Source organism: Lepidochelys olivacea (assembly GCF_965140295.1).
Source record: "Lepidochelys olivacea isolate rLepOli2 genome assembly, chromosome: 4".
NCBI classification, from domain to species: Eukaryota; Metazoa; Chordata; order Testudines; family Cheloniidae; genus Lepidochelys; species Lepidochelys olivacea.
Genome location: NC_140414.1, coordinates 45987663 through 46011289, shown reverse-complemented (window position 1 = coordinate 46011289; position 23627 = coordinate 45987663). Strand labels below are relative to the sequence as shown.

The 23627-nt window shown below is 41.0% G+C and overlaps 1 protein-coding gene and 1 long non-coding RNA gene across 5 annotated transcripts in view; one reads left to right on the top strand and one right to left on the bottom strand.

Annotated features, from left to right (window-relative positions):
• Nucleotides 1-1466: 1466 nt before the first annotated feature.
• Nucleotides 1467-13882, bottom strand: LOC311519750. 2 transcript variants are annotated; one of them, XR_014711365.1, is made up of 4 exons: nucleotides 13709-13882; nucleotides 7309-7429; nucleotides 2513-2791; nucleotides 1467-1683 (listed from the first exon to the last, which is right to left on the bottom strand). It is a non-coding gene; the product is annotated as an uncharacterized lncRNA (long non-coding RNA). The 2 variants fall into 2 exon arrangements; XR_014711364.1 differs by having other exon boundaries at nucleotides 1467-2791.
• Nucleotides 13883-13980: 98 nt separating this feature from the next.
• The window catches only part of PRDM5 (PR/SET domain 5), a 135087-nt gene continuing 125440 nt past the window's right edge, over nucleotides 13981-23627 (top strand). For all 3 annotated transcript variants that reach the window (XM_084627053.1, XM_084627052.1, XM_084627051.1), the window contains exon 1: nucleotides 13981-14184. In XM_084627053.1, coding sequence (XP_084483179.1) covers nucleotides 14092-14184 — 93 coding nt within the window. In that variant the 5' untranslated portion in view covers nucleotides 13981-14091. The remainder of the gene's footprint in view (nucleotides 14185-23627) is intronic.

The window sequence follows — 23627 nt, the reverse complement described above, 5'->3', positions numbered from 1 at the left end:
TTGTTTCCATTTTTTGTGTAATGGTATTTTTAAACAGACTATTGAGATCTTTATAGCTGGTTATCTATTTTTAATTAGCTTTGGATTATTTCAAACAAAAAAAGGCTTATCATTCGCTGAAATAATGACTGGCAGAAAAGAGATGACCCTATTAACAGTGGCAAAAAATAAATTAAAACTGAAAATAACACCCTGTTGATATCCCTGACATGACATTACAAATATGACAGGATGTGCTATTAAAATCCATATGGAAACATAACAGACATGGGGAGTTCAAAAAATCTGTATCACCCTACAAAGTGGGGAAGACTAATTTTCCCTAATCTGGTTTATTATTTTTATTCTACATCACAATTAAAATATGTGTATTTTCAATATTTACAAGTCAAACATTTTATTCTGAAATCTGGATATGAGATGGCTCTATATCAGTGTTTAACCACATTTGAGGAGTTGACCAAGGAGCAAGCTGGAACAAAAATATTGACTTCTAAGATAGATACAATTTTGATTGAAAAAGATGTTAAGTAAACAGCCCAGATGAAAAAATGGGAGAGGGTTTTGGACAAAGAAATTGATCTCAGTGAGTGGGTCTGTATATGGGAAAGGGGATATACATCTTTAATTTCTGTAGCTCATGAAGAAAATGTTTATAAATTGCTGTATAGAGAGTATTTGACTCCAGTTAAGATCCATCATATTTTTGCTACTAGGGAGGCACTCTGTTGAAGAGATGGCGGGGAGAGGGGAATATACTTGCACATGTGGTAGATGTGTCCGGGAATTAGTTGGTTTTGGGAGAAAATTAATAGATACTCAACTTAGACACCATGCCAGCTTCCTAGATATTCCCTGACCTGCTTAAAGCTCCATTAATGGATCTGCATTTTAAACAGAATGACAAATTAATTTCTTCTTTATTACTAGCAGCTAGGATCTGTATTGTACATTATTGGAAATAACTGACCCCTTCTCCTATGTAATTGTAGTATAGTAAAATATGGACTGTTCTTGTAATGGAAAAGTGTTCACACCAAGTATGTGCACCAGAAACAGGATAGGTATCTAGAAGTTTGGTCACCCTTTCTAGCATACTCAGAAGAGGAGGGCTCACCAGCCAGCAAGCCAGACTCTTTTAAACCAGATTCTTTGAATATTATCGTGCTCCTGAACAGGTAATGTATGATGTAGTAGTTAATGTTTTATTGTAATTTTGCCGTAATAAAAAGTAAAGAAGTGAGAATACTGAATGAATACAACTTGAATGATAAAATCTGAAAAAAAACCCACAGGTTGCATGACATTAACAGTTGGGAAAAGAGTGGTATAACCCATTCCTAGGACTTTGTACTGAAACCTAGGTTACCATGGCTGGTGCAAGCAACTTTTAAAGGTGTTTGCTTTTAAATTTCATATCTGAATTCCAGGACTATTTTCTGCTATATGCTAAGTTTGAGAAATGCTTCTGTTTCAGGAAGCCTAAGTGCCAGATACATGAAATGGTCTATGTTATATGCATCTAAACTAGTGGACATGCTTACACCATGCCTTATTCAGCATAAGCATGTTCTTATGACCAGAGTCAAGTGAAATATGCACAAGGAAACTCAACACCACATGATACTCCTCCGTCTTCATATTTTATTTCGAGCATGAAAATCCTCAACACAAGAAGTCATCCTGCAAAGATGGAAGGAATATTATGAGACTGCACTTAACCATCCTGAAGTGACTCCATGCCCAGATCTGGACATGTTAGTAGTAGATACAATCCCTGACCCTGAAGCCTGTGTAAATGTACCTGTGCTGGAAGAGGTTTACTGTGCCATAAAGAAATTGTGAAGTGGGTGTGCTACTGGATCTGATAGCATAACACCTGAACTTCTCAGGTGTGGTATAGAGCCCATAAGGGTAGCATTATACCAACTTTTTGTCCAGGATTGGACTACTGGGAAAATACCAGAGGAGTGGAAGGAAGCGATCATCATCCAACTTAACAAGGGGAAAGGCCCCACACACTTGAGTGCAGCAGACACAGGCCAATAACTTTGTTATCTATTCCCAGAAACGTTTTTACACATGTTCTACTTGCTCAGTTTCAGCCTCTCCTTACAAAACACCATCACCCAGAAAGATTGGACTTCACTGCTGGGTGATCTGTAATGGACACTCTACTTGCTCTTTGTCTTTTATCTGAGATTCATTGTAAATTCACTTGTCCTTCAACAGCAGCATATGTAGATCTAAGACAGCCTTCAACTCTGTTGATAGAGCTGCCCTGGGAAGGCTCTACAAGGCATCAGCATTCCCAACATCCTCTTGGGGTTAATTCAAAATAATGATTCAGGGTCAGAAATGTGATATGAGACCCATAGGTCCTATACTAGATCAAGTATAAAGCAGGGATGTTTTCTGGCCCCCAGCCTCTTCTGCTAGGCAGTGGATTGGCTCCTTGAACAGATCTCCGTAAATACTGGCATAACTGTTTGGTTCAACTCCTTTTACCGACCTGGATTATGTGGATGTCGTCCTCTGCCAAGATGCAAATAACCTTAAAGATACACTTCCAGGACATGGCAGCAGCCCTTGGGTTACAGGGTTTCTTGGGCAAAAAGAAAAATCCAGTGTGTTGGTGCAAAAGTTGTGATACAAGAGATCTGTGCTGCTGGACAAACTGTGGATGTAGTAGATGACTTCATCTATTTTAGGCCGTACATTGTCGTCAAATGGGTGCAGCAAGCCAGACATCCTCAGGGGAATCAGTTTAGCAGCCTCAACCATGAAGGACCTACATACAAAAGTATGGATTTATCAGACCTGGGTACTTCTGGTCCTCCTACACAGATCTGAAACATGGATGTTGTTTACACAAGACAGCAGGAGGCTGGAGGCATTTCATATGCATTGCCAACAGAGACCGTCGGGCATTTTTAATGGTTTGATTTTATCAGTAATAAGGATGTATTATTGAGAACTGGCCTCGAGAGGATTGAAGTCCTCATTGTTCACTGCCAGCTGGCACTTTTTGGTCATATACCCTGCCTCAGAGATAAAGTCCCTGAACATTGAGCCCTGAAGATTGAACTTAAGGTCAAGAGGGGATGTTGCCCGGCAATGAACAGGTGCCACCCTCATGGTCCTCCATGATTAATTTGGCTACACCAGATCAGTAATAACCTTGTGGAACTTTTAAATGCCTGGAATAAAGCCATACAATGTGGCCATGGCCATTCGGCGCTATGAACCCTCGCTGCCAAGCGTATTGTTGTTATGAAAATCCCGTCAGGTTCATGTAAAGGTTCACAGAACTTTCAAGCAAGCATGAGTTGTTTTAAGGCTTTCCATGAGAACCAAGTAAAATCCCCCATTTCCATACAGTTTCAAACATTCATCTGTTTTGGTTTGATATTGTGGATTCATTTCCAACATGAAATATAGGGTAAAACTTGTGTGTGTATGAGAGAGTATGCGCATGCTTGTGTGTGCATGCATACTCCTTTACAAACTGAACAAGTATTAGAGTGGTAGCCATGTTAGTCTGTATGAGCAAAAACAACGAGGCGTACTTGTGGCACCTTATAGACTAACAAATTTATTTAACAAATTTGTATTAACGTCTATAAGGTGCGACAAGTACTCCTCGTTGTTTCTGAACAAGTATTGGCTCTAGTTCTGGCCTGTTTTGAAGGCTTTTATACAATGAGATCATAGATTACAGAAACTCCTGTAGTTCTTTTCTGTGTATGCCTATGCAACATTTTACCTTATTTATATAAAATGAAAATCTCTCCTTAAGTAGATGCCGCGATGTTGGCAGACCAGGCCACAGCTCATGCCAAGGTCCCCATGTCTGAGCTGGACACTGACAGATACATAGCTGAAACCTTTCTGGCTCTCTTATGGGTTAATACAGTATTGGTAGAATAGGTATTAGAATTATAAGAAATTGTGTAGTGTTTGGATTCTGTTGAATGCTTGTGAGTTGCTGCATACATTAATCTTGTAATAGGTCGAGGGACATCTACACAGAACACATCACCGGCCAGCGGCAATACCAGGAGGGATGAGCTGGAGTGCCGATGAGAAGCGCAGTGGGGAAAGTAACTGAAAGACTTTCCTCATGGATTGTATTTTCTAAATGGACAGCCTACCCTAAATTCTCAATTACTGAGGGAAAATCTTCACTCATTGTTGTATTTGTTTTCCAAAACCAACTTGCTATATAACTTTTTATGAGTGATGTACCTGAATACTTGGATGCTATCATCAAAACTGTATTGTTAACTTTATTCACCTAAATTTGGGTTATTGCTGATTATGCACTATATGTATCTTATGACTTTTAAAAACAAACTTTGTATTTGTGGATAATCTAAGCACTATACCCAGATTTACAGACACTCTTTTCTTACCCTATGTTTTATATATATTTTTTAACTATTAGCTTTAATAAAAATTTTAAATCTGAATATCATATTGTAATGTAATATTTGAGGAGGTGTATTGTGAGCCTCCACTGCTGTATGAATCGCCACACGGGAGAGGCATTAGTATGAAGTGCTGCTCTTCTACAGAAATTGTTATGCCCATCCTGAAAGAGGAGACTCATTAATACCAGACAGGCTATGAGTAGATCTTACAACTGGAAACTCCCTACACCTGGATTCAGGAATCCTCAACAAAGGACTAATAACTCCTAGTGTTCTGCTGTGCTCCCCTTGAAGATGAGTGATGCAAGTGGCCCCTTCCCATTAGCTGAGTTGGCAGCTCCGAGCGCATGGCAGGAGGGGGATAAAAACCTCAAACAAAAGGAACTAGGTATCCCTATGCTGCTTGCACTTGGGGAGGGGGAAAGGAGAAGGGACAAAGTGTTTTGAGAGATCCCCAGCTGCTTAGCCTTGGTTAGACCTAAAGGACAAATAGAACATTCTGATTATAGAAGCCTCTATTATTTTTGAAACCAAAGATTGTAACTCAGTTTTTTGTCTATATTTGCTTGCTTTAATCTTGTAAATAACTTCCTAATTTCCCTTTCCTATTTAATAAATCTGTATATATTTTACTCTAGGATTGCCTATAAGCATTGCTTTGGTGTGAGACCTAAATTGCAATGGACCTAGGGTAAGTGACTGGTCCTTTGGTATTAAGAGTAACCTGAATTTTGCTGTGATACTTGGTGTAAGGGGCCATTTATCACAGAGATATGCTCACCTGGGTGGCAAGAAAAACTGGAGTACCCAACGGGACTGTCTGTGACTCCATGTTGAGTCTGTAAAAGTGCCAGAAAGGTTTGCACTTAGTGCAGTTGATTGGTGAAATCTGAGTTTAGAACTCAGAACCAATTAGGGGTTTGTGCCCTGGTTTTTAACTGTCTGCCCTTAAGTTGGTTCTCATGCTCTTGCATCACCGATGGGAGTGTCACAGATGCAAAAGCCACTGTCTTTATTTTTTGAAGTTGATCTACTATAGCTCAGTTATAGTAAACTTCCAGAAATAATGACAATAGCCCAGAGCTAAATTAATGAGAGCACACATTTTAATACAAGCATGCAATCTGAAATAAAATAGTCATTTGAGTGTTCTAGGTAAGTCCTTCCTTCAGCATACCCACCTTCTGCACATGATCTCCTGTCTGTCTTGTGGGTGTATGTTTGAGTTATGCTCACTCACCGGTTTTCAGGATCTTGATTAGGGCATGGATGCCACCCATTAGTTTAATTAAACAGACTACATAACAGGTTCTATTTTTATGCAAGGAAGTTCCCTCCTCTGTAATAAAGCACAGGCACATATGCCTCTATACTCAATTGCACCTGTTGATCTAAGAGCCAAGAAAAGAATACGTGAAAAATGGAGGAAAGAAACAGACAAATTATGGTTGCCAAGATGAGCTGCTTAGCATAGATTCCTTGAAAAAACATGAAGACCACTAGCAATGGGGGAGGGTGAAGGCGATTACTGAATGCTACAGAACTGGTAAATCTTGCCAGCAGAGAGACTACATGTCTGAGCAGTCTCATTTGTGAGATGAAAACAACCAGGCAAAGTGAATCAAAATCCAGAGCCTGGAAATACTCGTGGTCAGGAATAAACACAGAATGTGCTTTGTCTTTCCCTATTTTCACTCTGAGACTCTTTGCAAGTGGGCTGACATTGCTATCCCTTCTTGATTCTCTTAGCAGAGTCAATACGGGGAAGTGGAGAGTGCTAATGAACTATTCCATACTAGTCAGGAGGGGGGTGTGTGTGTGTGTGTGTGTGGGGGGGGGGATTGTATTGTCTAAGTTCACAGGAACTTTTGATGCCCAAACCTGGGTTAGATTCATGGCAGTTGGACTGCAGAAGATGATTCAGGAGAATCTGTAGCTTACCCTACAGATAAGACTTTTTGCCAAGCCATTCCTCTATTCAGTCAGGTGTTTTCTGATCCCAACAACGGCTTTTTGGCTTCCTTAAGAGTTATCCATCAAATCTGGATGGATGCTCCTCAACTACCACATTTTTTCCCTCCATAGAGAACTTAAAGAAAATAAAAATCAATGTATATGCTGTGGTTTTTACATAGATTCAGAAGGTCTGCAGCGTATTGCTCTGAGTTGTAATGTTTCCAGATTTAACATGATGGAAGTAACCCAAACTACAAGGGCGTGTTCTAAAATAGTCTTAAAAGGGTACATAAATCACTGTTTTTCCTCTGAAGGTAGGTGGCCTTTTGGTGTAAATTTGTACACAGGATAAATTTTTAGACCCTTTGAATTTTCTGAGTAATTTTGGTTTGGTTTCTCCTCATGTTTTAATAGCAAGGGTTAGAACTTTGGTTCAGGCTGAAACACTTAGTGATGCCAGCCTTCCATCGCCATGTTTACCAAACCAGCCTTAGCAGTTAGCACAGAAAACCACTACTCCCAATAGTGTAACAGTGTTAGGTTGGGGGGGCGGGGGTAGATTGGTAAACATGTATATGGAGAAGGGAAGCTTGAGGGAGGCAGAGTTAAGGATGCAACGTCTGGCTGGTGGTACATAGTAGTCATGGCATGATGAGGTGCCTGCGGGTGAAGGAAAAGAAGAAATGTACTGTTAGGTGGCTTAACTTTTCACTTCCTTGCATCTGTATCAGGTTTGTGTCAGGTATGTTGTGTGTAAGTAGCCGAGCAACCCTAATTACTTAACACTAACGGCAAGATGGATAAGTTTTTATTATTAGCCTATCAAAAATGTTAGGAACAGAGGAAGTGAGATCAACATTTTTAAACATCGGTGACTAAAGGTAAGCACTTTGGCCTCAATTCAAGAAAGTATCCCTACCTGATGAGATCAGTGCTGGACTGGATGTTAGGAGAGCAGGGTTTTATTCCCAGCTATGCCACTGACCTGCTGGGTGACCCTGGGCAAGTCGCTTCTCTTCTCTGTGGCTCAGTAGCTGCAGCTGTAGAATGGATAATGATAGTGACCTCTTTTGAGATCTGATTATAGCTCTATATAAGAGCTAAGTATTACTATTAAAATTAAGCATGTGCTTAAGTGCATTACTGAATTGGGATCATTGGGCCTGGTTCCAATAAAGGCAATAAGAATGAAGCCATTGCCTTCAGTGAGAGCAGCGCCAGTATTTAATCCATGTTTAGGCAGTTAAAAACGTGCCTTATTTTCAAAGGTGCTGAGAAGCCACAGCTTCATTGACTTAAATTGATTTAGACACACACATTTGAAGTTCTGCTTACTATTGACAGCAAATGAGTGGCAGTTCTAGAATTAGAACTTGGGTGTCCTCAAATACTGTTCTAAAATTCATTTCTCTAGACATGCTGCATATAACAGAAGCAGCCACCTCCAAAGCACACCCTTCTCCCAAGTCCAGATTTCCCTTTGCAGCAGTCTCTCTCTTGAGGCATGCCTACACTGCAGTTAAACAGCCTTTTAGGCCAAGCCAGCTGGCACGGGTCAGGCTTGGGTATGTAATTGCAGTGTAGACATACCCTTTGGGTATATCTAGATTGCGCACACACACACACAAAGGCCAGGGCAGCAAGTATCCTAGCCTAGGGTCAACTGATTCAGGCTCACACTAAGGGACTGAAAATAGCAGTATAGATGTTACTGTTCATGCTCTGAAACCTAGTGAGAGGGAGTGGGTGTCAGAGCCCAACCAGGAATGTCCAAACTGCTGTTTTTAGCCCTGCCCCATGAGCCTGAGTCAGTTGACTCTGGCTCTGAGACTTTTGGGAAGGGGCAGTGTAGACATACTCTTGAGAACACCACAGCCCATAGGTAATTCACACTATTCCCTCAAGTGGTCCCATTTATTTGAGTTTTCTGGGGGTAAACTGGCCCTCCAGGCCCCAAGGTTAGTTCAGCCTCTCTCTTGCGATAATTCAAAATAACACAAAGTCTTTAAAACCAGAACAGTAATTCTCACAATCTTCTTCCAGTTTCAGTTGGGCACCACCCCTCCTCCCTGAAGGCTTATCTGCCTCTTTCCCACTACTTCGGCACTGTAGTTTTTCTTTTCGCATAGGCTTTCCCTAGCTATTACCTACTCTGCTGACTCAGGGCCCTGCAGACTTCTTATTACACTGTCTACAACCATAATTACAATTTCTTGTACTTCTCCCTTCATTGTAACTTCCTGCTTCTTTTATACTGGAAACACCTAATGCCTCTCAGGTAGAGCTCCTTGTGAATCAGGGTGGGCTTAGCCCCAGGTTCTCCAACCCATGGGGCAAGCCACGCTGTTACAATGCACAAGAAATTGTATATTTCTGTCAGTTCTTTTATTCCTTTTTGCTATCAGGTAAAAAGCATATCTAGTCAGGAGTCACATCTGACTTATTACAGCTCTTGTCCATGTATCAAAAGAAGCTGTCACACAGGTAATTTAAAGTATAAAAGCAAAACTTTGTTGTTTAAATGGCTGTAACAAACCATATGCAAACTATAGGATGGCTATTTTTAAGAAGCGATTGACTGCAATCTAAATGCTTGTCACTTTTGTAATATGTACTGTTTTGAGTACAGATTACTGTAGTGATTTGGAAGAGTATGATAGAATATCTGTGTATAGTACAATAAATAAAGGCACTCTGTGTATTGTAATGTGGCAATTAAGCTTCAGAAGGCACCTCCATTCTAAGGGCTAAGTCCTGCTTCCATTGATGTCAGTGGAAGTATTTTCACAGACTTTAATGGGAGTTGGATGGCACTCTAATCCCCTACTTTCAACTCCTTGTAACTTTCTCCCATCTATAAATTAATTTGTGGAAGTCTCTAAATACTACAAGGAAAATAAAGAAATTACACTCTGTGGAATACTTCACAAGGGCTGCTATGTTAGTGAGGCCCTTCACAAGGCAGCAAAATCCAAAAGAACAAGTGGCCTACTTATTAAAAGTATAAGATATGAATACAGAATTTTAAATATATAGTCTAAAATACCATGTGTTTTTGAATAACTTTTTTTATCTTTTCCTTTCCCTTCTGCCTGCTTCAAATGCCTTCACACTTCCTTTTAACTTTATAATCAGATTTAAACAAATCAACCTCTCCACTGGAAAAATAATGCTCTTTTGCCAGTTACAATCTTCACTACATTTGGTAAATTGTTTGTATATTGAGGCAACTATATATGCATTCTGGATTGAATTCACAGCTAAATTTAATCTGTTTATTAATGAAAATTCACTGTCAGGTCCTGCTGTCCTTTGTAATACTGCAGTCTTACAGTTTATTATATCATCAGACTGTTAAGGTGGTTAGTATTCAAACTAGGACTGTGTATAGTACTTTTCAAAATGTAATGTCACAGTTTGTGCTTTATTTTTAACTATATATTTAATTTTACTGTACAGAAAAATATACAGATGTTTTTGGTTCTTTTTGCTCATGCTTTCTAAGTTTCTGAGATTTTATCTAAACTTCTTTGAACAGCAGTGCCTAAAATTGTAGCATTAACTGATGTCAAAAGTGAAGGTAATAGTCAGAATTTACCATTCATGCAGTGAGTTTATAGCAGGGGTGAATTTGGACTAATACATAGATTGGTAAATGGTATTTAAGCGTCTCTCCTTATTTAAAAATGTTTAGGGACATGTCATGCTCATAAAAGGTACTGGCTTGACAGACCATGTAGAATGAAATCTGTTCATAGATCAAGTACAGCACAGGCAGCAGCCATACAAGTTAATATTGGCTCTGAGATGCTGTAGAAGATATTAGTACTTGTTTCAACTTTTATCTATGCAAGAAGAAAAATATGTCTTTATGTTGCTAACATGCAGATTCTGGCTTCATTTTTATATAAAAACATAAAAGCAAGGAAAAATAAACAGTGATTTTTTTTTATGTATACATTATTGGCAGAGCTAAAAGCATTAGGGCTGGCTGAAAATTCCCCATCAGCTTTTTTCACCAGAAAACTGGGTTTTCAACTAAACAAAACTTTTTGTGGAAAGTGTTTGCTTTCTTTGGAAAAAATTGATTAATTATTTTCACCAGAAAACCATAAGCTCTGACAAGATTTTGGTTTGGAGGATTTTCTGTAAAAAGTCAACATTTTCTGTGACTCCCCCCGCACCCCCCGCTACTCTATTTTCTGTAGTTAAGGCTGAAAACAGAGAATTATAACAGAAAGTGTTAAGTGATTGCTAAACTTTTAGCAGGCCAGGCTGAAAGCTTCCATGCTTGGTCTGTGCTTCAGACTGATTTTTTTGTTTTTGTTTTCGAAAGATTCAACAAAAATAGTTTAGCAGTTTCTAAAAATGGGATAAGGGAAACAGGTAGTTTTGTCAGTGTTACTTGACAAGGAAAGGGAAGCATAACACATTAGGGAAAATTCCCTGGTTGGCAAAGCCAAAGACCATGAGAAGAAGTTTAGGTACATAAGGAACAAAATAAATCCTAACAAAGGTAGAGGCCCATTACAGCAGTTTTTAACATGTCAAATGCACTGAGCATGCTCTCTGGCACAGATCTAGAGCTCTGGATGGGGGAAATGATGCAGTGGCAGCAGCTGCCACCTTTACCCTTTTAGTCTATGGAAGGGGGAGTTTACCAGAGGCTATGACCATGAGTTCTAGCCTCATCTCTTCCAGTGACTGGGGTTAATAAATCTGTGAAATGCACAGAATTAAAATGGAATAAGGCCTCATAACCAATATTGCCAACCACAAGCATTAAAAATCATGAGTTAGGACCCCAAAAATCATGAGTTTGGATTTTTTTTCCATGGGAGATATATATATATATGGTTCTTTTTATTCACATTCTGGTTTCTGAGCCTTTAGGGTGACCTCAGCTAGTGATTTAAGTTATTTTTTTTCTCTCTGCAACCATGAGGCCTAGAATTAACTTAGTTTTTCTTTTAAAGTGAAAGCTAAGATTTTCATGCAATCTTTTGACTCCAGCAGCTGGATTTTTTACAGAAACATGGAATACTGCAAGACTTGTGATTAAAATCACAGGCATATTACATAGAGGTTACACCAGGTCACTTCTGGCTGGGTTAGGAATAGAACAAGGACCAGATTCTGGGCTGCATCTCTCAGGAAGTATAACACAGAAGGTACTGACCCGAAAAGGGGTTGCAAAGGTGACTTAAAGCCCCCCAGCATAACTTGGAGGAGCCTTGGGGTTCTGCTTTAACTTACAGCAGACTGACTGTGGGCTTCTCCACAGTGCAGAATTATCAGAGCTCAGAGTGCTCTGGCCATTGCCTCTTTTCTCTTTTCGAATCAATGTGCTGACTGCCTCTTCTTATCCCCAGGATAGCAGGCTGTGAGGGGACAGCTGTATAGTGCCACCTTAAATGGCCCTGGTGCTGGGGTTCTCCTTCTAGGGCTCCTCTGTCTCTCTGTGTCCCTTGTATAGTACAGGAGGAGCACAAAGACACTAGACACTAGAATCAAGCCTATGTGCTTAATAGGGCAGATCCCAAGTCTCAGCCACTCGGCCAGCCTGCCTTTCAGAATGAAAATGCCAAATGTATGTTTGACTATGTTGTCTGTGGCCATTAGACCTCTCTCCCTTCCAAAGCTAAGACTAGCACTGAAGGCTTCTGATTCCTAATACTCCTCTATTAGCTAACCAATAATTGTGTAAGTCAATGCATTTGTCTTGCTTCCCTTGCTGGTCCACATAGCATCTACTACTGCTACCAGTAGTATCTTCAGCTCAAGTTGTAGAAGTCTGTGCTGTGTACTGGATTCCAAATGCGCTGATGATCTATGCACAGAGGTACTATAGTTCCACATGATGTAAATTCTGATTTACAAAAACCAGAAACCTAAGATGATATATACAAACCAAACAACCCCCCGAGTTACAAATATTAAGGGTTTTAAAGCACTTAGAAGTAAGGAAATGCCAAAATTAAGGTTGCTTAATATGATCCCTTTGTGTATATGCATTATGATAGTCTTAATTACATGATCACGTTATTTGTTCTGAGACCCATGTCATTCAGTGCACAGGATGGCGTGTGAGTGAGGAAGAGGAGTGCTAGAAGAGTAAGGAAGTTCCTTTGTATATAAGGCATTAGACTGGGGACCTAGGAGAAATAGAAGTGGAAGTGGTTTTTTACCCACAAAAGCTTATGCCCAAATATATATGTTAGTCTTTAAGGTGCCACTGGACTACTTGTTGTTTTTGTGGCTACAGACTAACACAGCTACCCCACTGATACTTTCTATTTCTGACTCTGCAACACATTTGTCATGAACACAAGGGGGAGGGGGAAATTGTGGCTCCAATACTTTAAGAAGATCTGCTTGGATGGATTCTTGCACCTGTGCAGAGTCCCAGTGAAGTTAGGTGTCTCTCATTACTTGAAGAGTATGTTTCCACTTTTTGAGTATGTCTCCACTGCAGCTGGGAAATGTGTTTGAGTATTATGCAGCACAAATTAAAGAGAAATAAACATAGATTCAATAAAGAGTGAATAGAGGTTTTAGCCTTGGACTTGATAAAGAGCAGGATGCTTCCTGTGTGGAAATGAGACAGGGCATACAGGAGGGTAGCAGGTAAACTGTGTATTCCCAATGTTCTCCGCCCTAAGCAACTAATTGTTGGTTGGCTTTCACTGGGGTTACAAAGAGATAATTAAAGCCGGGAACTGCGGTCATTTTTTGTCCTGAGTGCTGGATTTTCCACACATCTATATTTGAAATCGAAATGCTGCCTCAGGATAACAATTAATAACTTGCATAATCAAGTGCCATGAATTCTAGTGGCAGTGTGGCCATCGTTGGAGGGCTTCAGTCACCTCCATGCATGGCCTTTGGCAAAGGACTGTCCAATACAATGCAGGATCTCAAAGTTATGGATTACTTGTGGCACCTTAGAGACTAAGAAATTTATTTGAGCATAAGGTTTCATGAGCTACAGCTCACTTCATCGGATGCATTTCCACTGAATGCATCCCATGAAGTGGGCTGTAGCTCACGAAAGCTTATGCTCAAATAAATTGGTTCGTCTCTAAGGTGCCACAAGTACTCCTTTTCTTTTTGCGAATACAGACTAACACGGCTGTTACTCTGAAAGTTATGGATCTTAAGTATTGAGCTAAACTGGGTCAGGAGCAGCCTAAGTTCCCTCTCCCGGTTCTCTGAAGACCGCCAAAGGTCCGGGGCCCAACGCGCTGGCCGGCGGGCCAGCCGGCCGGCCTGCCTCTAGCGAGCTGAAACAAGCGGCGCTGGATCAGAACATCACTGACCTTCCGGAAGAGCCAGAGCCGGAGCCAGAGCTCGTGGTTTCGGCCACGCTGCGACTGAGCCCTGACGTGTGCAATTTGGGGCGGCTGAAAAAATGCTCCCCTCAACCCCCGCCGCGGCGCTGCCCTAAGGAGCGGCGCCTTCTCTCTGCCGGGCGCTCCCCCGACCAACTTTCAGCCAATTGGCGCCCTGGCTCTCCCATCCAGCTGCTGAAGCCGCTGCCCAGCGGCCGCCGCTGGCTCCTCCCCTCCCCTCGAGGAGCTCGCCGGGGTAATCCTGCAACCGGCCCCTCCGTCCCTGCCCCCTCCCCCCATCTCCTGCCCTTTGCAATGAAAGTCCCTGTTAACTCTTCTCCCCTTTAGCAGGCGGCCCGAGTCAGTGCAAAATGCTGGGCATGTACGTGCCGGACAGGTTTGCCCTGAAGTCGTCTAAAGTTCAGGACGGGATGGGGCTCTATACGGCCCGGAGAGTGAAAAAGGTGGGTGATCTCGCCGCTGCTCCTCGGCACCCATGGGGTCGGCATGACGGGGAGACCAGGGGGCTGTGCGCTGCCTGGTGAGTGTATTGCAGAAGCAGCTAGGGCAGCTGTGTAGCTTGCAAGCTACTCCGCCCCCCCGCTTAGTTTCCAAAATGCTGGGTTCTCCAGAGAAAGCCTGCCACGTAGTACAGGAGTTCACTGCAGCGCCTTCTCCTCTCGCTGCCTGCAGGGCTTTCGAGTTCCAACTTAATTCCAAACTCCCCCTTTACCAGAGCTCGCTCCACCGTCTGCTTTGCAGCGGGCAGTGTCTTGCTGAAATGAAAAAAAAACAAAAAAAACCCCCAGCGTTAAACTGAAGCATGTTCTGGTGCATTTCACAGAAATCTATTGTTGGCACGCAAGGACTGAAACGGTGATCAAAAACAACAACAAAAAGGCACCGTCCCCTATGGAGCTTTGTTTCTTTGGGGAGTAGCATAAAATGGTTAGCCCAGCTCCCCGCACCTGTACATGCACAAGCAAAGAGTGGGTTAATCGTGTGCATAGGAAGGGGTTAGTAGGAGGTTTTTATTTTGGGTTGGTGTTACGTTTTTGTTTGTTTTTTAAAACCCAGGCAGTGCCCCTCTCCTGATCTATTTGTCCATTCCCATCTCATTTTCAATCTAAATATACCTCCCCACCAAACTCCTGCTGTTCTCTTACTTTTAACAGAATAAATGATTTAATTTGCTTTGCAGAATAATGAAACTGTGGCTGTGAAAGATGTGATACAGCTGAAACCTCAATTAAGTACAAATCCCTCTTATGCAAAACAGGTCACATCCCCTGACATCTGTTAATTAAATTGAAAATTCTCTTGATTATCCACAATTTCAATTATCCAGAAATATTCAGTGTCCCCCATTATATTTACATAATTGAAGTGGTACAGAACTAAAATGATCAATCCCGCATTAATTTAAGCTTCTACCTTTTATTTTTCTTGGATCTTTTGTTGTGTGTCTGTCCCACTTTTCAGAGTAGCAGCCGTGTTAGTCTGTATCCGCAAAAAGAAAAGGAGTACTTGTGGCACCTTAGAGACTAACAAATTTTTGGATCTTATTGGTTTGAGAGAGGTGCTATTTGGGCTATCTTGTTGTGTGTGCAATTCACCTAACGCCATACAATACAGTGAAATTCATCAAAATTATTACCTATTTCAACAGTCATTACAATTTTGGGCCTGATTTCCTTTTCTCTTAAGTATAAATTTCGTGGGTGTGAAACTGGTGAAAAAGGAAAGTAGAACTTGCTTACACTTAGTGCCAGAGTTCCTACATACTGTTTAGGCGGATGTCATCAGGTGGTGATTTTACACACAGTCTTCCAAGTACTTTTTCTTAGTTTGGTGGCAAATGTTCAATGTTAGGAAGGCATGTTAAATATTACTGTTAGTTTTGTTATGCAACGCTCTGAGTAAAGGTATCTGTGTGAGCAGCAGGCCTTGCTCTCTTCCTTGGTCTATGGAGGCCAGTGTTACTTCCTGGGAACCAAGCATCGGTGTATGGCTGAGATTCCTGAAAGAAGGAATTTGACTGCATGCTGTTTGTGACCACCTCTGTGCCAGGACTGGTGTACATGCATAAATAAAATAAATTGTTCATAGGATGTAACCAGACTCCATGTCACTGAGAAGTCTACCTCAGCAGAGGGGGAACAATACTAATTACACTATATTATAGCCATCTATTGTAATGGTCACCAAAGTAATTCCATTAACAATTTTTGGGAGGAGGTGCTGAATGTGAAATTAGACATATATTTCTGAGTAGCAAATTCTGTAGTGTACTCTGTGTTGTCTGACATCTTAAATGTATCTTTCTTTCCTGTGGTTAAAGTGCTCCTTTCAGATGTCCTTATGTTATCATTATTATTGCCTACCCCAACTGCTCAAATATAACGAGGCAGGCCCCCTCAAAAATCGAGTGATTTTAAAAAAAAAAAATCCCATTTTGCCTCCTTTTTGATTTGCCTTTGGATGTGAGCCCTTAGGTTGCACTCAGGTCATGTTTTCAAGCTTTTCTCTGTTACCACAAGGGCTAGTAACTTTGTATTTTATTTATTTTTTTAAAATGAAAGTTGAGATTCTCATGTAATCTCTTCTCTCTCTCATCTAGACTTTAACTCAAACACCCAAATCACAAAACTCTTGATACAGTCATGAGCATTGGCAACACTGGTTTCTCAGTGCTTTGCTGGAAATGGAACAAGATCAGTTGTTGCTGCCTGATTTTCTTTAAAGTTGATCCCTACTGTATTTTCTGCCCTTTTAGTGATAGGGCAGTTTGTCTCCTTTTAGTCACTGTTATGATAGATGTTTGTGTATAGTTTCATTCATTATTTTTTTATTGACTTGAGAGGAAATGAAGTGTAAGAATCTGGTATTAGTTAATATATATTGGCATATAATGGGATATTTGTTTGCTAGAACTGATAAATGTGTATATATCTGAAGAAAAGATACTTATAGTCCTCAAAAAAGGCTACTTGCCTCTGGGACCCTTATGTTGCAGAACATATTGGCTAGCTGCCTACAACTTCTGTTTCCTCTCCAAGGCTGAGAAAATTATTTTTACGTTTAAAAATGCCTGCAAGTTTTTAAAAAAATCACTTTAAAATTCAGGTCTTTGGGCAGGTCTTCACTTACAACGCTGCAGCTGCACCAATGTAAGTATTTCAATAAAGGCCTTGTCTACACTGCCACTTTACAGCACTGCAACTTTCTTGCTCAGGGGTGTGAAAAAACATCCCCATGAGCGCTGCAAGTTTCAGTGCTGTAAAGTGGCAGTGTAGACAGTGTACCAGTGCTGGGAGTGACTCCCCTTGTGGAGGTGGGTTTTTTTTTTTTTTAGCGCTGGGAGAGCTCTATACTATTGCTGCGTTCCACCCCAGAGATGTCTGCGTTTTGGTGGTTGGTGAAGTGATTCCTGTAGGTACTTTGTAAGGTGCCTGGGGATCCTTTGGGGTGACAGGATTTGTATAAATGTAAAATAGTGGAGCTAACTTGTCCCAGGTCAAGTCTATACTACATCGGCACAGCTGCGCTGCTGTAGTGTGTCTGGTGAAGTCGTGCTATGCCGACGGGAAAGCGCTCTCCCATTAGCATAATTATTCCACCTCGGCAAGAAGCAGAAGTTATGTTCGCGGGAGATCATCTCCTGCTGACATAGTGCCAGTGGGGACAGCACGGGAGGGGTGGGAGGGTTCACGTCCCGGAGCAATGTAAGTTGGACTGATTTTTAGGCTGGAGTGTAGACCTGTCCTTAGTCTGCACTACAAAGTTTTGTTCGCATATGTCAGCTAAGCGTGTAAAAAAATCATACCCTGTAGCACTGTCATAGCTCTTCTTCTCCCTTGCATTAATCCCATCAAATCTACGAGTATTGCGCCCCTCATTTGCCCATACAAGTGCTCTGTTCGGTGCTGTATCCTCTATAACACCACATCTTCCTTTATGACATCCTACCACTTCTTCTTGGGTTGGCCTTTCTGATTTTTTTTTTCCCTTCAGTCTTGATCTTTTGGACTCTTACCACATAGTTGTCAGGACTGTGCTTAAAACAACCAACCCACTGAGCCTGCATTCTCTCATTTTTGCATTTATTGGTATTGATTTGAGCATGTCTCTGTCTACATACATATTCTTCACATAGCCTTTCATTCATACACCATTCATCTATTTCAATATTCGCCTTTCTGTGGAACAGATCATTTGCTCATGTTTCTTCTTTGTTGCTCAACGCTCAGGGCCATATATTAAAAGTGGACAGACCACGCTTTTGTAGATTTTATCTTTTAATCTTATTGGTATCTTACTACACCACTTAGCTTTCTCCATTTGGGCAACACGTTTATTATCCTAGCTCTAATTTCATCTTCCATTTCCCCATTTTCCTGGATTCTAAAACTCAGATACTTGAAGCTTTGCGTTTTCAGAATTGTCTGCCTGTCCAGTTTCAAGGATAATTCTTCAGTGTTCATATTATTGAAATTACATGCCATATATTCTGTTTTTTCTCTGCTTATTTTGAGCCTATGTCTTTCCAACACATCTCTATTTTTCAAGAACCTATCTTTCTCCTCACCGCATAGAATATCATGTGCACCAACGTGCTGCCTTCTGTATGTTCCTTGTGAGGGTGTCTAGAATGAGGATAAACACAAAAAGGGCTTGTCAAGGTTCCTTCCCCACTCTGAACTCTAGGGAACAGATGTGGGGACCTGCATGAAAAACCCCCTAAGTTTATTTTTACCAGCTTAGGTTAAAACTTCCCCAAGGTACAAACTATTTTACCTTTTGTCCCTCGACTTTATTGCTGCCACCACCAAGTGTCTAACAAATATAATAGGGAAAGAGCCTGCTTGGAAATGTCTTTCCCCCAAAAATCCCCCCAAGCCCTACACCCCCTTTCCTGGGGAAGGCTTGATAAAAATCCTCACTAATTTGCATAGGTGAACACAGATCCAAACCCTTGGATCTTAAGAACAAGGAAAAAGCAATCAGGTTCTTAAAAGAAGAATTTTAATTGAAGAAAAAGTAAAAGAATCACCTCTGTAGAATCAGGATGGTAAATACCTTACAGGGTAATCAGATTCAAAACATAGAGAATCCCTCTAGGAAAAACCTTAATTGACAAAAAGACATAAAAACAGGAATATACATTCCATTCAGCACAACTCATTTTATCAGCCATTTAAACTAAATAGAATCTAACGCATATCTAACTAGATTTCTCACGGATTTTTTACAGGAGTTCTGACCTGCATTCCGGCTCTGGTCCCGGTAAAAGACACACACAGACAGAGAGAACCCTTTGGTTCCCCCTCCCAGCTTTGAAAGTATCTTGTCTCCTCATTGGTCATTTTGGTCAGGTGCTAGCGAGGTTATCTTTAGCTTCTTAACACTTTACAGGTGAAAAGGTTTTTTCCTCTGCCAAGGAGGGATTTAAAGGTGGTTAGCCTTCCCTTTATATTTATGACAGGGCTCAATGCTGACATAGCTGTGCTGCAAAATCCTCAGTGTATACAACATTATGCCAACAGAATGAGTTCTTCTGTCAGCTTTGTTAATGTCATTCAGGGAGGTGGTTTAGCCATGCCGGCGGAATTCCTTCTGTGGCTAATGCTGTGGCGGAATTCCTTCTGTGGCTAATGCTGTGGCGGAATGGAGCCATGGAGGCAGCATCACTTTTTTCCACAATGAATATAAAGTCAAAAATACCGAACACACCTATCTGATGCGCACCTTGCTGCAATCCTGAAGGTTTCAATTGCTCAGTCAAGGAGGCCAAACATCAACAAACTGACAGAGCTGAAGCACTGCCAGGTGCCTGGCAAACACTAAAATCTCTCTGGTAGGCGAAGAATTGTATGACAGTTGTATAAAGTTGTATGACGTTTTTACTATTTCTAAGAAATTGAAAATAAAAAATACAATATAAATGTTTTCTTTTCTGAACACCATCTTCAGTGACATTATTGGCCCACTGGGAGGATTTGAGGACTGGCCCTAGCCCTAAGGCAAACGGAATTTGAGACCCCCGATTTACACGGTCACTTTTAGGTTCTGCCTGTGTGTACATCTAATCTTCATCTCCATTGTTTCCTTGGGCTCCAGACTTCTTGTTTGCTGCTCTGTCTCATCCTGCTCTCATTGTGTTTTCTTTCCACGCAGCTGTCTGCAATGACCTCCTCCTCCGTGTGCACCAAGTGTCCTCACTCTCCTCCTTGAAATCTCTCTTCTGCCCTCCATTTGCCTTACTTTCCACTGCTAATTTCTCTTCCACTGCTGTCCATTTCTCTTGCAGCTTTTATTTTAAAATAAAAGAATTTATGTTGTCTGCTGTGTAATCTCTTTCCTTCTCCCATATTCTTAACCCTCATCCATCCTTTTCCAGGACCTTTCCTTTGTCTGTTATCTTAGTATTACATGTTTGTCTCTTGCCCTGCATGGGCTACCCTTATTGCCACTTACAGAGATGGGGAGGCTGGGGCAGCAGGACGTGATCAGGCACTGCAGGACTGGGTGGTGGATGGGGCCATGAGGGGTGGGGTGGAATTGGGGAGGTAGGCAGAACCGTGATTCTCCTTCCTTCACAATTCTGGCCAGTGCAACTAAGCCAACATAAAAGGAAAAGTAATCTGCTGCTGGAGAAGGACAATCACAGACTACTTTGCCTCTGGATCAAGAGAGAAACCAGGGAATTAATTGTGACAGTCACAGTTTACACCCTGGCCTGCTCCCGGGACAGTGCAGCTATGCAATGTAAGAGATAGGTGGTATTATTAAACACTTCCCTTTACTTGTGGGCAAATTGTAAAGTTACAATCCCATCCTTATGTGTTAAATTCTTTTGACTAGTGACCTTTTAAAGATCTCTGTTCAGGACCCTCCAAAGTTATGGAGCTATACAAATGTTTATCAACAGTAACCAAAATAAGAACATAAGATAACATAAAATAATCCATATGTCTACACCAGGGGAGGAAGTGTATTTTTAATGTCAGGTTTCAGAGTAACAGCCATGTTAGTCTGTATTCGCAAAAAGAAAAGGAGTACTTGTGGCACCTTAGAGACTAACCAATTTATTTGAGCATAAGCTTTCGTGAGCTACAGCTCACTTCATCGGATGCATACTGTGGCAAGTGTAGAAGATCTTTTTATACACACAAAGCATGAAAAAATACCCCCCCACCCCACTCTCCTGCTGTCTATTACCAATAGTCTAATAATAGTCTATTACCAGCAGGAGAGTGGGGGTGGGGGAGGTATTTTTTCATGCTTTGTGTGTATAAAAAGATCTTCTACACTTTCCACAGTATGCATCCGATGAAGTGAGCTGTAGCCCACGAAAGCTTATGCTCAAATAAATTGGTTAGTCTCTAAGGTGCCACAAGTACTCCTTTTCTTTTTAATGTGTGTTAGCAAACACATATGAACTAGTGTAAACAAAGCAGTTACAGTTTTAACATGATTTGACTGGTAAAGTAAACCCTTACCTCATCCAAGAAATACATGTTAAAGCTACAGCTACCTTGTCTACACTAGAATTTTAACATGTTTGCTAGCACGTGTTAAAAATACCACACTATTTTTCCGAGTGATGACAAGGCCTAAGTGTGTGTAGTAATGTGCTTGCTGATATTAAGGTTTAGAAGTATGTTTTCTGGAACTGTAGTGCTATCTTGTGTGTAAAGGAGAATCTGGCATTATGTTCTTTTTGCTTACAGGAACTAAATGATAAAAGTGACTTCTTAGCTGTTAGGACCTGTCTGTCAAGGTAACCTTATTTAAAGTGCACTCATACATAGAATACTTAGATATTTAATTGGGTTGTGTTGATATGTTTTTATCTCTGGTTAGAACTGTACTTTAGATTTCTGCAGTTCTTTTATCCAGTTCCAAGAATAAACATTGTATTAGGGATGCAGCGATAGAGAGAGACAGTCTAGTATTGGTAATCCATTTCTATTTACTGACTGACTAATGGCCTCTGAGCACTGCGACCCTTACTGCTTTAGTATATGACTAATGTTAAAAGATGGTGGAATATTAAAACTCACATTTGGAAAGGAAATGAAAAATGAGAATTAAATACTAAAAAATAAAATATAGTTTTCAGTCAAACCTTTAGAGAAGACAATGCACAATATGGTATAAGCTGGGGATTCAGTGCTGAAAAGTAAGGGACTGGATGATTCTATTTGATTAAAAGCAGAAGCCCTTATTCATTGTCTTTATACTTAGGAGTATAAAGACAGCTAATTTATTATAATATTGGTTTGGCTGAGCAGAGCAACACAGAGCCTTTTTCATGGAATCTGCTGCAGCTACTGGACTGCAGTAATCACCCCATTTCTAGCTTCTGAGTGTCCTTCCTCTCTCATTTTTACTTATGTGCACCTGATCTAGCCTAGAAGCCCTTATTCATTGTCTTTATACTTAGGAGTATAAAGACAGCTAATTTATTATAATATTGGTTTGGCTGAGCAGAGCAACACAGAGCCTTTTTCATGGAATCTGCTGCAGCTACTGGACTGCAGTAATCACCCCATTTCTAGCTTCTGAGTGTCCTTCCTCTCTCATTTTTACTTATGTGCACCTGATCTAGCCTCTAGACTCAGCCTGTGCTGCTGATTATGCTTCACCAAAATTGCTGCCATAAATGCTCACTCTTCCCTCCGAGAGGTTTGATCTTTGTCCATTACTCTCCCTCTCCTAGCTCTGTGGGATGAAGTAATGAAGAGCCTCGTGGCATTATCTCTTATGACTTGGTAGGAAGGAAGAGGAGATATCCTTTCCAACTTGGGTGGCACCTGTCTACTCTCCTTTCTGTGGCCGAGTGCAAAAGGGGACTGAAGATCTTGATGTCAGGGAGGAGTATGTCCATCTTGCAGAGGAAGGAGACAAGGGGAATGCTCTCAGTGTCCCTAGCAGGAGCTCTTGAACGCTGAAGAGCATGTTGGTGTTGTCTCTTGGAAAGATGGGGGAGAAGGAGCCACAAACAGCCATCCCTCACAGACTTGGGCCTTGATCTTGTGTTTTAAAAAAAAATAACAACAAAAACCCCCTGTAGAAGTTGCACTGGTTTAACATCACACTTTTAGTGAAACCGGTGGAGCTTTCCGTGTGGACGCTCCCATGTCTGTTTAAACCTGTTTTATATCAGTTTAGCTAGAACTACTTGAGTAAAGTTAAGCATCTGCGTAAAACTTTGCAGGATTGGGGTCTTGATGCCTTCTGTCACAGCAGAATTTTTTGGTATATGTCAATTCACATGTGTCTCTTTTTACACTTAAACTGTTCTCAGTTTATAAATCCAGTCTTTGGACACTGCTAAGTCACAGTTAACTTGTATTACTTTATAATGCTTCAGCAGTGAATAGCTATTTTGTGAGTCTGTACAAGACAGGAATACTTAACTTATAGTGTGGGAATTTCATCCCACCAAAACTAGCCGGAGAAGAGAAGATGAGAGGGGACATTTTAACAGTTTTCAAGTACATAAAAGGTTGTTACAAGGAGGAGGGAGAAAAACGATTTTTCTTAACCTCTGAGGATAGGACAGGAGCTGCACAAGCGGTTTAGGCTGGACATTAGGAAAAACTTCCTAACTGTCAGGGTGGTTCAGCACTGGAGTAAATTGCCTAGGGAGGTTGTGGAATCTCCATCATTGGGGATTTTTAAGAGCAGGTTGGACAAACACCTGTCAGGGATGGTCTAGATAATACTTAGTCCTGTCTTGAGTGTAAGGGACTGGACTAGATGACCTCTCGAGGTCCCTTCCAGTTCCATGATTCTGTGATTACCTGGAAGAAGTTTGAGGGACTGAGTATTATGCAATGTGGAAATGTGACCTGTATCAGGTAGATTGAGGAGTTTCTACCATGAATTACAAATCTTA